The sequence below is a fragment of the Protopterus annectens genome, chromosome 4.part0, assembly GCF_019279795.1.
Source record: "Protopterus annectens isolate FY-2018-M chromosome 4.part0, PAN1.0, whole genome shotgun sequence".
Taxonomy (NCBI): Eukaryota; Metazoa; Chordata; order Ceratodontiformes; family Protopteridae; genus Protopterus; species Protopterus annectens.
In genome coordinates this window covers 1,084,748,287-1,084,763,839 of record NC_056733.1, presented here as the reverse complement: position 1 = coordinate 1,084,763,839, position 15,553 = coordinate 1,084,748,287, and the positions used below count along the sequence as shown (strand labels likewise).

At 42.5% G+C, this 15,553-nt stretch overlaps 1 protein-coding gene across 2 annotated transcripts in view; it reads right to left on the bottom strand.

Moving 5' to 3' along the window:
* The window catches only part of HARS1 (histidyl-tRNA synthetase 1), an 824,052-nt gene that overhangs the window by 260,016 nt on the left and 548,483 nt on the right, over window positions 1-15,553 (bottom strand). For both annotated transcript variants that reach the window (XM_044069030.1, XM_044069029.1), the window contains one exon: window positions 3,049-3,176. In XM_044069030.1, coding sequence (XP_043924965.1) covers window positions 3,049-3,176 — 128 coding nt within the window. The remainder of the gene's footprint in view (window positions 1-3,048; window positions 3,177-15,553) is intronic.

Sequence of the window (15,553 nt, the reverse complement as noted above, 5' to 3'; positions counted from 1 at the left end):
CTTCTCCACTTTTGGAGGTAGAAGCACCCCATTGTTTAGACCTGTGCGAAACTTGGGGCTGGGATCTGCCTCTTTGGCATCTGTATCTGCCCCTTTGTGGTCTGTCTGACACTGGAAAGGACCAATTCTTTGTAGGCCAGTGTCTGCTAAATCTTGGAGGCTGAACCTGTAAGAAATCCTTAACCATTTGCATAGATTTAGCTTTGTCCTCCATTTTCTTTAACACCTCTTCTGCTTTAACACCAAACAAAAGTATAATGCTGTAATGGGGCATCTAATAATTTTGCTTTGACATGATCAGGCAGACTTTGTTCCTTTAACCAAGCATGCCTCCTTATGATAGAACCCGTAACAGCGGCTCTGCAGGAGGCCTCCAAAGAATCAAAGCCACACTGCAAAGTATGCTTTCCAACTTGTTCAGCTGCATGCAATAAATCTTACATTTCTTTATTTTCTGCACATTCAGAATTTGTCAACATTTTCAGTTTAAGCTGTGACATAATATATTGCTGATATTTGAGCATATGAAACTGACAATTTAAAGCCCTTATAGCCAAGGTAGCGGAAGTGTAAATCTTTTTTCCCCGTGTGTCCAATGCCCCAGAATCCCTGTCAGAGGGGGTAGGGTTTTTTGCAGCAGAAGCCTTGACCCCTTTGGGACCCTGAGAGATAGTTTCAGGGTCAGCAGCAGGGTTTTTGAAAAGGAATTTATGAGAGTCAGGAACCCTGTAGTACCTGTCCGGCTTAACAGGAGCTGGAGGTAGAGTATGGGGTCAGACTGGACTCTGAAAATACATCATCAACAATGTCTAACACAGGTGGAATAGCTAGGGGCCTGTGTTGTGGTAGTAAAAGGAAGTCTCTGAGCCTTTTCTTAGATACTGAAAAATCTTGGCTCTCCCAGTGGAAATGCTCCCTCATGGTATGCAAGGTTTCCCCAAAAGAGTAATCCTCAGGAGGACAGGCTGAAAGGATAGATTCTTCAGCATCAGAATCCTCATAGGGAGGAAGAGAGTATTCCTGATTAGAAAAGGAATCAGATGAAATGGAAACCTGATCTGAAGATTCATACTCTGTCTCTTGCCTAGCCCTTTTATCAGGTGGGGGATGAGAACCCCTGATCAAAGTAATTAAGTCTTCGGCCATTTTGAGCATCTGTTTTTTGGGCATGGAGGCCTGTCCATGAGGCTGTTGTACTTGTTTCTTTGTCTTTAAGGGAGCTTTAGTCTTTGCCTTTGAAGCTGAAGCCGTTTTAATGTATAATTGAGTTGGTCTGAAAACACCCTCAGAACCCGATGCCTGCTCAGCAGCTCCGGACCCATCTGAGGGAATAGTCTCCATAGTTCCAATACCTTGAGCTTCCAGCAGCCTAGGTGACTCCACGTGGGAGTCGGTAGCGGCCTGCGGATCTAAAGTAGCGGGCGTCAAGGGCTGCGAAGGTGCCTCACCGAGAACCGGCGAATGGCTTAGAAGAAGACTCGTCGTCGGTTTTGGACCTCGGATGCCTGTCCTTTTCTTTGCATTTCTCGTGAATTCCGGTAGTCGGATGGCTATGCGACAACATCGTATAATTAAATCTTCTGCCAAAATAGTGCAATGCAAAATCGTACCGACGCTTAATAGTGCCTTGGTTAAATCTAGCACAAAACCGACAACTAGCAACGTCGTGGTCAGGGCCTAGGCAAGGAATACAGTAAGAATGAAAGTCCTTATGAGGTATTTGCTTCCCACAAGAAATACAATTATTAACTTTTTCTGACATCGGTCTGGAGCAAGAAAAAAGTTTCCCCAATGGGGTACTTAGCTTTTAATGAAGACTATGGATCTGAAATTCGAACATGAAAATCTCAGGAGTCGGCCGACCAACACTTGTAAACTGCTTATGCTTCGGGCACCGCGTGGCAAGAAAGACTGGAGAAAATGGCATCGGCTGCATCTTTTATACCCCTGGCACACTGACGTCAGGGAAGAGGCGACAGCAACCGACTCCGGACCTAGATTTTGGAATTCAGGCAGACTGAGGGTAGCCTGCCAGCAGGATAACCTAAGTGTAATGACTGCAACAGTGAAACACGAAGAACATCTCATGTTCCCCATCCAGCTGTCCAAGTTAGACCTGAACTGGGTTGGGGAGAAACTCTGCTTCACATGGAAGGACAACCTGTTCCAAAGAAGGGATAGTCTCTGAGATACATACCTCTCTCTCCAGCGTGTACTATTTATATCACAGGCAAGGTTTAATTCTTTAGAACAGGTAATTCTGGAGTCACTGAGACCTTGGTTGATGTTTGCTGCTTAAATGCCCAAGTTCTGGGACAAGAAAATGGCACAGAGCTGTTAATTCAGCCATGTGGGCCTTTTTGAAAGAATAACTGATTTGGCCTGTCCTGTGGATGGGTATTGTACACTACAAGAATCAGAGGAGATGTTCCTTTTTCAACCAGATGCAGCCACAAACTCCATGTAAACATTGGGTCTGGTCAGTCTGAAGTGTGCCGCTTCCACGTTCTCTGTACTAACAATACGCTATAAGGCCTGGAAATATATGTTGGAAGCTGCTCACATGTTCACCTCTAAAACAGTTGGGCAGTGGCTGGAGAGCACAAAAAGATACTAAGCATGGGGGATGGAGAGCATCCTCTGACCTGACATAAGGGGAGTGGCCTTCTAGACTTTAGTCATGCCTTCGTTTAGGTCCTCATATGCCTAAATTCTTTACAACAATTTTTTTTAGGTAGTGCCGACTCACTTGTACTACTGGATGGTTGTTCGGACTCTGCAAACTACATGGGGGGCCTCCATCTACTTCTGCAAAAGTCAGGTACAGACAGACAGACAGACGGAAGGGCTTCACTGTTTCTACTGGTTTTCTGAGTGAAACCTGTACAAATCTGGCAAACTATCATTAGCTGGGACACTCCTAAATACCCTTAAAATGAAAATCTTTACAAGGTCCCGGAGTCACCCTACCCCTTTTTTATTGGTACAAGTCATGAAAAAGAATGCAGCAGGTTACAAATCATAATCAGCTTTGACAATTTAACTGACCTTATCTGTTGCTCCTAAAAGTGTCAAATACTCGAACAGCAATTTCATATCACCGAGTGCCTCCACAGCGACCTTGTTCTGAGACAGCAGGGGATCATTCTGAAGACGATCGATGAACTCTATTCCACCTGAATGACAGACAGGCAAAACATGTACAACTGTGTTAAAAACAAGTCTGCTATAAACCAAACCATCTTTTACGGTACAATTCTGCCAAAGCATTAACAATCTTAGGAGAGGCCAACATCAGCTCTTTACCACCATAGAGATAAAGAACAGCTGGAGCAAAGGATATGGCTGTTGCAAATATTTTTCCATTTTCATATCGTATAGAGTATTGTCATTTTATTTTAAAGCTGCTGGTGCTAATGATGGAAAGGAAAGCAGTATTACAAAGACTGACTATTCTGAACAGCAGACCACAGCATAAAACAGGTCGACTGACAGAAATGAAAACAAAAATTCCTTTCATACGTACATATGAATATATAAATAAAGTCATCTATACATATACACACACACACACACATATATATATATATATACATATATATATATATATATATACGTACATATATGTATGTATATACGCATACATACACATTTTATATATATGTGTGTGTGTGCACACACATTCACACACACACACATATATATATATATATATATATGTGTATAGTACAAAAACTGAAAAATGACAGAAGTTCACAAAACTGTCACTCAACGATTTTTAGACTTGTTAACCTATAATGTCTACATATATATATATATATATATATATATATATGTATGTATATATATATATATATATATATATATATATATATATATATATACGTATATATATATATATATATATATATATATATATATATACATATATATATATATATATATATATATATATATATACGTATATATATATATATATATATATATATATATATATATATATGTATATATACATATATATATGTATACATATACACACAGACACACACATACATAGAGATATATATAGCACAAAACTGAAATATTTAAAAATGACAAAAGTTCACAAAATTGTTACCCTACAATTTTTTGTACTGGTTAACCTGGTCCTCAGACCATTTTCAGCCACAAGGTCAAAAATAAATACAGATTATATCTACAAAAATAAATATGTGCATGAGCGTGCACACGCACACACACAGCTTGTAATAACCAATTAACCAGCATGAGGACTTAGGGGGAAATCAGAGTATCCAGAGAAAGTACATGCAGACACAGGGAGAACAAGCAAACTCCATAGAGTGACTGGAGGTTAAGCCTATCTACGGACTCTGGAGCTGTGAATTACTGATAGTATCACTGCCACTCTGTGCTGCCCCACGTCATGGATGATCTCTCATGACACCAGCATGTACTGTCAAACTGTTACCCAGTTACACATGCCGCTAACAGTACACCTTTGCTTTCAATAAAGTACAGTTTTGTACCTACCATAAATGTAGATGTTCGAGGATTCCATTGCTGCAGTCCTTACTATTGGGTATAGTCCGCATCCAGTCGGCCCGAATACCAGAGTATAAGGCTGACGTCGGTCAGGGCGCATTAGTCTGACGTCAGTACGTCAGGGTACTAATGCGCATGACCGGCGTCATATCCTCAGTCTTTTCTTGCCCCAGATGTCAGAAGACCCTAAAAAGACAAGGCCCAAAATACCTGCACCAAAACATGAACAATACATACAAAAATATAAGCATGTAAACTCACCTACACAACCACCCCTAAACACAGAGGGGAAGGAGGGAGGGTAAATTGGACTGCAGCAATGGAATCCTCGAACATCTACATTTATGGTAGGTACAAAACTGTACTATGTTCTTCGTTTTCCATTGCTGCAGTCCTTACTATTGGGTAGAATCCCAAAGCAGAGGTAAGGGAGGCTGGCAAATCAGAAAGAAGCAGGAGCTGACAACATGCCTTGCAAAACAGCTGTGGCAAAACCAGCCCTAGACTTAGAGTAGATAGGAAGGTGATAATGCTTAGAGAAAGTATGCACTGAACTCCAAGTAGCTGCTTCCAAAATATCCTTAGTTGCCACCCCCCCGTAGAAATGCTGTTGAAGTGGCAGTAGCCCTAGTGGAATGAGGCCTAATCCCAGCTGGAATCTCCTTGCCATGATGGGAATAACAAAATGCAATGCAAAAGCCAATCCACCTAGAAATAGTTTGTTTTGACACAGGCTTGCCCTCGAATTCAAAGCAAAAGAAACAAACAACTGCTGAGACTGCCTAAAATCCTTAGTCCTGCTTAAATAATAACGCAATTGCCTGTGTACATCTAAAGTATGCAAAATCTTTTCCCCTTTATTTTGGGGGTCTGCATAAAAAGTAGGCAAATGAATAGTTTGGTTTAAAGCCACACTAGAAACCACCTTAGGCATAAAGGAAGGATTAGTACGTAATGATACCCTATCCTTATGGAAAATCAAAAGGGCTCGACTGCCATAAGGGCCTGCAACTCAGACACCCTTCTTGCAGAAGTAATAGCCAACAGAAAAGCAGTCTTCCATGACAAGTATTTCAATTCAGCAGTAGCTGCAGGCTCAAAAGGTTGTAGAGTAAGTTTTTCCAATACAAAATTGAGATCCCAAGCAGGAGTAGGAGCTCTACGTGGGGGTCTTATATTCTTTGCCCCTCTAAGAAACTGCTTGAACAAAGGATGTGAAAACAAAGGTGGGTCACAATCATAGTGAGCTGAAATTGCTGCAGCATGAATCTTAATGGAAGAGAAGGACAAGCCTTTGTCCAATAACTCAGTAAGATATTGAAGAGCCACACTCAAATTAGGCTCAGAAATCTCCAAATTCTTTGCTGTACTCCAAAATAAAAATCTCTTCCATTTTCCTGCGTACACTCTCCTTGTACTAGGTCTTCTAGCTTCCATAATCACATTTAAAACTTGTTGAGGAAGTTGAGACCTGCTGTGTTTCAACACAGAATATGCCAGGCTGTTAGATGAAGAGAGTGAAGCTTGACATTGAGCAGATGACCGTCCTTCTGAGATAACAGATGAGGAATCAGAGGTAAAGGCCATGGAGGCTTCTTTACCAGACTCCGTAGTAGTGGGTACCAGTGTTGCCGAGGCCAATCTGGAGCTATCAAAACCATCCTTGGCCTGTCTTGTCTGACCTTTAATAGTACCTTTGGAAGAAGAGGCAGAGGTGGAAAGGCATACACATGAAGGTTTTTCCAACTGAAAGACAGAGCATCCACTTTCCAAGCTGTGTGATGAAACCCCTTTGTGCAATACTTTGGCAGCTGGTGGTTTAGTGGAGAAGCGAACAGATCTATGTCTGGAGTTCCCCATGACACTGTCAATTTCTGAAATACATGAAGATCCAGTTTCCACTCGTGGGGATCCATGATTTGTCTGCTTAACACATCTGCTAAGGAGTTCTGTGCTCCTGGCAGAAACCTTGCCTGAAGAGTTAGTTGCAAGCTTAGCGCAGTCTCCCATAAAATCATTGCTTGCCTGCATAGAGGATAAGAATGTGTTCCCCCTTGCTTGTTGATGTACCACATAACAGTTGTGTTGTCTGTTAGAATCAACACCTGCCCTGGAAGAAGTAACTCCTTGAAAGCCATTAATGCAAACTGGACTGCTAACATCTCCTTCATGTTGATATGTAGATGTTGTAGTCTGGCAGGCCACTTGTCTTGTATCCACTTTCCATTTAGATGAGCTCCCCAAGCAATGTCCGAGGCATCTGTCGTTAAAATCTGACTCGCCTCTGGCCGGGTCACAGAGAGTCCCTTGTTTAGGTGACATTTCTGAGCCCACCACAAAAATTCTCTTTGAAGGCAAGGTATTATTTGAATGACAGTGTCTAAATCCTGGCAGTGCTGTGTCCATACATTTTTGAGATACCATTGTAACTTCCTCATATGCAGTTTGGCATTGGGAAGCACCAGAATACAAGATGCCATGAACCCTAATGCTTGAAGGACTGTCTTTGCAGTCAGCACGGACTGATGAGATAGTTGATGGAAGTAAAGTGATAGACTCTTTTGTTTGTCCGGGGTTAAAAGGCCATCTGGGCTGCTGTATTCAGTCTCACACCCAGAAAGCACATGTCTTGAGAGGGTACTAGACTGGACTTTATTTCGTTCACAGAATACCCTAGGCATCTTAGCACTGCTATAACATATTCCAGATGCTGTAGAAGGTCTTCCTTTTCTTGAGCCAGAATCAGGCAGTCGTCTAAATAAGGATAGATTTGAATTCCTTGTAGCGAAGTAAGCTATCACTGGAGCCAGAACCTTTGTGAATACTCTGGGCAGTAGATAAGCCAAAGGGCAATGCAGAGAACTGATAATGAGAATCTCCAGCTCGAAACCGCAGATACTTCCTGTAACTTAGCCTGATAGGCACATGAAGGTAAGCTTCCTTGAGATCTAAAGTTACCATCCAGTGATCTTTGCCCAGCAGGGGTAAAAGCTGTTGTAACGTCAACATCTTGAACTTGGGAATGTCCAGATAAATGTTGAGGAGAGATAAATCCAAAATCGGTCTCCACGTGTTCCCCTTCTTTGGTACTAGGAACAGGCGAGAATAAAATCCTAGGCCCCTTTCTGATACAGGGACTGGCTGAATGGCCCCTATTTGGAGTAACTGAGAAACTTGCTTGTGAGCCTCTTTTCTTTGTGGAGGAGGAACGTCTGGCATGCCTCTGAAAGGGGGCATTGTATGGAAATAAAATCTGTAACCGTGGTGAATGATGTCCAACACCCATCTGTCTTGAGTAATTAAATCCCAATTTTCTTTGAAAAGAGACAGTCGTCCTCCCAAAGGAGCTGCCAGACGAGAATCTACTGGCAGCTGAAAAGGCAGGTCATTGGGTCTGTTTACGAAAGGACTGACCCCTGCCCTCACCAGAAGTCTGAGCAGGTGAACTCCTTGTTCTAGGCCTAAAAGAACCTTGAGCCCTGCCCCTACCACGGCTAGACCTACCCCTAAGACTGGGAATCATAAGCAGGATATGTCCACCCCTTAGCAGGCCAATTTCTACTAAACTTCGGTGGCTGTACCTGCAAAAAATCTTTAACAGTTTGCATAGATTTAGCTTTGTCCTCCATTTTCTTTAAAACTGCTTCCACAGGTGAACCAAACAACACATCAGACTGCAAAGGAGCATCCAAAATCCTTGTCTTAACATGCTCAGCCAAATTTTGATCCCTCAACCAGGCATGCCTGCGAAGAACAGAACTAGTGGCAGCCACCCTCGAGGAGGCCTGCACAGCATCAAAACCACATTGCAAAGAATGCTTGCCCACTTGTTCAGACACATAAACTAAATCCAGCAATTCTTTACAATCAATACCTTCCGCCAAAGCATCCACCTTAGATTTCAATTGTGAAAGGAGATAATTTTGATATTTCAGCATGTGAAACTGACAATTCAACGCTCTCATGGCTAGAGTGGAAGAAGTATACACTTTCTTACCCCACCTATCCAACGCCCTTGCCTCTTTGTCAGTGGGAACAGGATTTTTAACCACAGAGGCCTTAACACCTTTAGGCCCCTGAGAAACAGTTTCTGGGTCCGCCCTAGGACTCTTAAACAAATACTTATGAGCTTGGGCACCCTATAGTACCTATCAGGTTTAACAGGAGCAGGAGGCAAAGAATCAGGGTTCAGGGAAGCCTCTGCAAAACATCTTCCACCACATTCAACACAGGAGGTATAGCTAAGGGCCTATGCTGGGGTAAAACAAGAATTCCCTAAGCCTCTTCCTGGAATCAGAGTAATCCTGGCCTTCCCATTTAAAGTGCTCCCTCATGGAATGCAGAGTCTCTGAAAATGAAAAATCCTCAGCAGGAGAAGCGAAGGAGTGGCATCATCCACATCAGAATCAGAATAATGAGGATACTCCTGCAAATCTTCCAGAAGACTCAGAAGCCCCTGAACCCTGTTCAAAACTGTCAAACTCTGGTTCCACCCTAGGCCTCTTATCAGGAGGGCCCATAGAACCTCTAATCATAGTAATCAAATCTTCTGCCATTTTAAGCATATGTTTCTTAGGTACAGAACCGAAATGCTAGGAGAAGCCCCTACTGAAGCTGAACTTGGCCTACCTCTGAAAGAAGTTTTGGCAACAGAAGGAGAGGCTCTAACTACTGTGGGAAGAGAGGGAAGAATAGTTACCTGAGAAGCCCCTCAGCCTGGCCTGCCTCCTGAGAGGGTACATCCTGTAACAGTAAAGTTTCTGCCTGAGACTCCATAGAAACTCCTGGCAAAACCTCTGGCTCCACTGAGCCTCCTAAAGAACCGACGTCCGGGACTGCCGGTTCATCAACCCTAGGCTTCGCTGTTTTGTCTTTGCGCTTCTTGGACGAAGCGGGCGTCGGAGCATCCGACGGCATTTTATAATTGCAACGCTTCCCAAACACTAATCTGGCACAGTCTAACCTCCTCTTAATAGTGCGTTTGTTAAACCTAGCACAAGAGCAGCAACCAACAACGTCGTGCTCAGGCCCTAAACAAGGTATACACAATGTATGGTAATCCCTATGAGGTATTTGTTTCCCACAAGAAATACAGTTATTCACTTTTTCTGACATCCGGTTAAATACTGAGGCAAGAAAAAACCAAAATGTTCCCCAACGGGGTACTTAGCCAACTCTGATTCGGTCTGAAACTCCGGTTTCGGAAATATTTCAGAACGCCAACCTGCACTCGCAAAACTGCTTCTGCATCGGACCACGCGGCAAAAAAGACTGAGGATATGACGCCGGTCATGCGCATTAGTACCCTGACGTACTGACGTCAGACTAATGCGCCCTGACCGACGTCAGCCTTATACTCTGGTATTCGGGCCGACTGGATGCGGACTATACCCAATAGTAAGGACTGCAGCAATGGAAAACGAAGAACATCTGTGAACAGGAATACTGTCAAACTGTTACCCAGTTACACATGCCGCTAACAGTATACCTTTGCTTTGAGTAACTGTGAACAGGAATACTGTCAAACTGTAACCCAGTTACACATGCCGCTAACAGTATACCTTTGCTTTGAGTAACTGTGAACAGGAACACTGTCAAACTGTTGCCCAGTTACACATGCCGCTAATAGTACACCTTTGCTTTGAGTAACTGTGAACAGGAATACTGTCAAACTGTTACCCAGTTACACATGCCGCTAACAGTACACCTTTGCTTTGAGTTACTGTGAACAGGAATACTGTCAAACTGTTACCCAGTTACACATGCCGCTAACAGTACACCTTTGCTTTGAGTAACTGTGAACAGGAATACTGTCAAACCATTACCCAGTTACACATGCAGCTAACAGTATACCTTTGCTTTGAGTAACTGTGAACAGGAATACTGTCAAACTGTTACCCAGTTACACATGCCGCTAACAGTACACCTTTGCTCTGCGTAACTGTGAACAGGAATACTGTCAAACTGTTACCCAGTTACACATGCCACTAACAGTACACCTTTGCTGTGAGTAACTGTGAACAGGAATACTGTCAAACTGTTACCCAGTTACACATGCAGCTAACAGTACACCTTTGCTTTGAGTAACTGTGAACAGGAATACTGTCAAACTGTTACCCAGTTACACATGCCGCTAACAGTACACCTTTGCTTTGAGTTACTGTGAACAGGAATACTGTCAAACTGTTACCCAGTTACACATGCCGCTAACAGTACACCTTTGCTTTGAGTAACTGTGAACAGGAATACTGTCAAACCGTTACCCAGTTACACATGCCGCTAACAGTACACCTTTGCTTTGAGTAACTGTGAACGGGAATACTGTCAAACCGTTACCCAGTTACACATGCCGCTAACAGTACACCTTTGCTTTGAGTAACTTTGAACAGGAATACTGTCAAACTGTTACCCAGTTACACATGCCGCTAACAGTACACCTTTGCTCTGAGTAACTGTGAACAGGAATACTGTCAAACTGTTACCCAGTTACACATACCACTAACAGTACACCTTTGCTGTGAGTAACTGTGAACAGGAATGCTGTTAAATTGTTACCGAGTTACACATGCCGCTAACAGTACACCTTTGCTTTGAGTAACTGTGAACAGGAATACTGTCAAATTGTTACCCAGTTACACATGCCGCTAACAGTATACCTTTGCTTTGAGTAACTGTGAACAGGAATACTGTCAAACTGTTACCCAGTTACACATGCCGCTAACAGTATACTTTTGCTTTGAGTAACTGTGAACAGGAATACTGTCAAACTGTTACCCAGTTACACATGCCGCTAACAGTATACCTTTGCTTTGAGTAACTGTGAACAGGAATACTGTCAAACTGTTACCCAGTTACACATGCCGCTAACAGTATACCTTTTCTTTGAGTAACTGTGAACAGGAATACTGTGAATCTGTTACCCAGTTACACATGCCGCTAACAGTACACCTTTGCTTTGAGTAACTGTGAACAGGAATACTGTCAAACTGTTACCCAGTTACACATGCCGCTAACAGTACACCTTTGCTTTGAGTAACTGTGAACAGGAATACTGTCAAACCGTTACCCAGTTATACATGCCGCTAACAGTACACCTTTGCTCTGAGTAACTGTGAACAGGAATACTGTCAAACTGTTACCCAGTTACACATGCCACTAACAGTACACCTTTGCTGTGAGTAACTGTGAACAGGAATACTGTCAAACTGTTACCCAGTTACACATGCCGCTAACAGTACACCTTTGCTTTGAGTAACTGTGAACAGGAATACTGTCAAACTGTTACCCAGTTACACATGCCGCTAACAGTATGCCTTTGCTTTGAGTAACTGTGAACAGGAATACTGTCAAACTGTTACCCGGTTACACACGCTGCTAACACTTTACCTTTGCTTTGAGTAACTGTGAACAGGAATACTGTCAAACTATTACCCGGTTACACATGCCGCTAACAGTATACCTTTGCTTTGAGTAACTGTGAACAGGAATGCTGTCAAACTGTTACCCAGTTACACATGCCGCTAACAGTATACCTTTGCTTTGGGAAATCAGCATAACAAGCATGCTCACTGGTTTGGCAAATGCCCACCGACTTCAAACTAAAGACCCAGTCTATATGCATTATGAGGTGACCAACAGCTATTTAACACATTATTTTATTCAGGGTCATAAAGTTAAGAATACCTTACAGACAGCAAATCACCTTCTTTTACAGATTAAATATCACTTTGGATTCATTTTAGAGGTCTATCCAATTACACAGCATCTACACTCTTCTCATGTACTACTTCTGCATTTTCAACAAACCCTTGTTACCTTTGAAGTTTGTTTGCCTTTCGGCTTTTCCTGGTTAGGGGTCGCCACAGCGTAACTCCGGTCCGCTAATGATTGGCAGTTGGTTTTTATGGTGTCGAGTTGCCAGCCCGATGCCCAACCTTCAATGAAGGCATGCCCATTCAACGCATGTCTTTCAAACGCCCACTCGACCGCAGGGAGGACATGCAGACTCCACACATAAGGCACTACCAACCCTAGCCGAGAATCGAACGGGAGAACCTCTTGCTGTGAGGCAACCACTAACCATTTTGAAACCAACTGTTAACAATATGCACAAATCACTAATTTCACTATATCGGTTACTACATTAATAACAATGGATCTCATTCCTACATCATGTAAATCACTAATTTCACTATATCGGTTACTACATTAATAACAATGGAAATCGTTCCGACATCGTGTAAATCACTAATTTCACTATATCAGTTACTACATTGATAACAACAGATCTCGTTCCTAAATCATGTAAATCACTAAATTCACTATATCTGTTACTACATTAACAACAATGGAACTCATTCCTACATCATGTAAATCACTAATGTCACTGCATCAGTTACTGCATTTATAACAATGTGTCTCATTCCTACATCGTCATAGTACTTATTTCACTACAAACAAAATTACTTGACTTCAGTGTGAAAACAGGTCATGTTAAATTCTATTACATCATAAAGCAATCTAATCTGGACTTGTAGTTCATAAAATAAACTTGTACATTTTACTCTACAAGACTTCAAAACACACAGACAGCACAGCATATGCTTTCCCTGGTTTCATCAGACATTCATTCAGACTCTAATGATCTTTTCTTAATACAGATTCATATTTAAAGTCTTCCAGTAATTTATCAGTTAGCTTATCAAACTCTGTTCCTTGTACCACAATGAGGTACAAAACAAACCCAGATCAAGTCTTATGTCATTAAAGACACAACAGCAGAAGCACAAAGAGTTGGACAGGTGGTATTCAAGTTGGGCTTTAAAAGATCTTAGTTTTTCTAGTTGTAAATCGGTACGTTGCGCCACAGCTTAGTGACATAACTTGAGTAAAGTAAGCTGCCATGTATGGTTTTTGATTTACTAGAAATTAGGAGACATTTATTTCCTGAGTGCAGTTCCCTTGTAGGTGAGTAATGCTGGAGAATTAAAGAAGGGCAATTTTTGGGTTTATAAATTAGGTTGTGTATAGTAACGAGCTATGTGTAAAGAGATATTATGGAAGCTCAATCCAGGGCAATTGTTAAGGGCAATATAATGATGTTTTCTGGATGGAAGGTTTGGTGTGAATTTAGCTATCTTATTACAGTGTGGATCCAGTTTCTTCACATATGAAGAGTGCAGGTTAGCACGACTGGGAGCTGCATAAACAAGTGATGGGAGAAGACAGCTTCAGTCATTTTCCTAGCATATTCTGAGAGATAAGAATTAGCTCAATAAAGTGCACCAAGTTTGTGGTGCATTTTTAATAGCTTGAAGAATATGACCCTCAAATTTTAGATTTTCATCTACAGTAACACCCAGCAATTTAGTCTGTGATAGTATTTCTATTGTAGTACTGTCTTCTGATGTAATGATAAAGGTTTGTTTAATTAGGCCTTGCACATTGGCCTGGGAGGGAGGCTGAGGCTCAACTGGTGTAGGTTGGGGCAAGCTGACAGCATTCCTCTTATGTTTTGGTTTGGCCCAAATCTTTGGCTTGCCATTGGCAGGAACTCTCTCACATTGATGCAAGTGGTCATGACCTGCATCCGGCCTGATGCAACCTCCTTTTAAACACTAGTGAAGGAATACCACCTATCACTGCAGCAGTTTGTAAGCAGGAGTCAGAAGCCAGTGCCTGCCTAGTGGTTCTGGACCCATCTGATACCCAGGAGGTCTTAGGCAGAAAGGATGAAACAGCCAACAATATGGTGGTCTCCCTAAGGGATGCACCAGAGTTCTTGGTCACAGCTGTCAGAGGGGGCCTTCTCAACAATCTCATGCTTGGGGAGCTCTCCAAAACAGAAATGCTGTCACCAGACTCCATAACTACTTTTAGATGCTTCTCCTTTTTGCGAGGGAGATCAACAGCCAGTCTAGTGGACGGCACGGCATACAAAAGCCACCAATGTTCTCTATCCCCTTCCCTTTTTTTTTTCGAAGTAGATTTGTAAGAACTTGGCCCTACAATTAATAGTCCTGTTATTAAAAAAAAAAAAGCACACTGGGGACACCTTGGCACATCGTGCTCTGGGCCCAGGTAGAACAGAGAACAGAAGTCCTTATGGGGGATCTGCTTTCCAAATTATGGACAAACATTAGATTTTATCAACATCTAACAATAATAAAATCTCAGCGGAAAAATACATTTCCCATATGGGGCACTTACCTTTCAACGTTCTATCACTGGCATTGGACCAACTGATGGACTGTTTAAATATGTTCTTTCTTGCTGTCATAATGATAAGGATGGACCGACCTTTATCCTGATGTTGCACTGGAGGGTATACACTGGAGCTGGGGGAAGGGATGAAGTCTCTTGCATCCTGGTCATCCAAGGGCATCCACGCCAGGAAATCACAAAGGATATTACTGCAAGAGTGAAAAACAATGAACCTCTGTAAAGAAGGAAACAGCTTTACAAAGGCATCCAGTCTTAGGAGGACAGACGTAAGGAAGCAAAGGGACAGATAGGTAATGGTGGCTTGGAGGACAGACTTAAGGAAGGAAAGGGACAGACAAGTAATGGTGGCTTCTTGGTGCCACAACATGAAGGGAAGGAAGCAAGTGCTCAGGATCACGTATGCAACATGAGGTAGAGGGCCTGATGTTATTTCTCCAGTGGGTAAGGCGGAAGCACTGCTCATCATGGAGTTAAGCCTGCATCTAGAAAACTGATGCCAAGCTTGAACCTTTGGCTTCACTGGGGAAAGAGGATCCACTTTGAATGAAGCAAACCTATACTGAAGAGAGTGTGAGTGTGTGTGTGTGTCTTTGAGATGATTCATCTTGCAAGTAAACTGCTGGCTACACCCTTCCAACCCACAACACACACAGACACACACACACACAGACACACACACACACAGACACACAGACACACACACACACACACACACACACACACACACACACACACACACACACACACACACACACACACACACACACACACACACACACACACACAC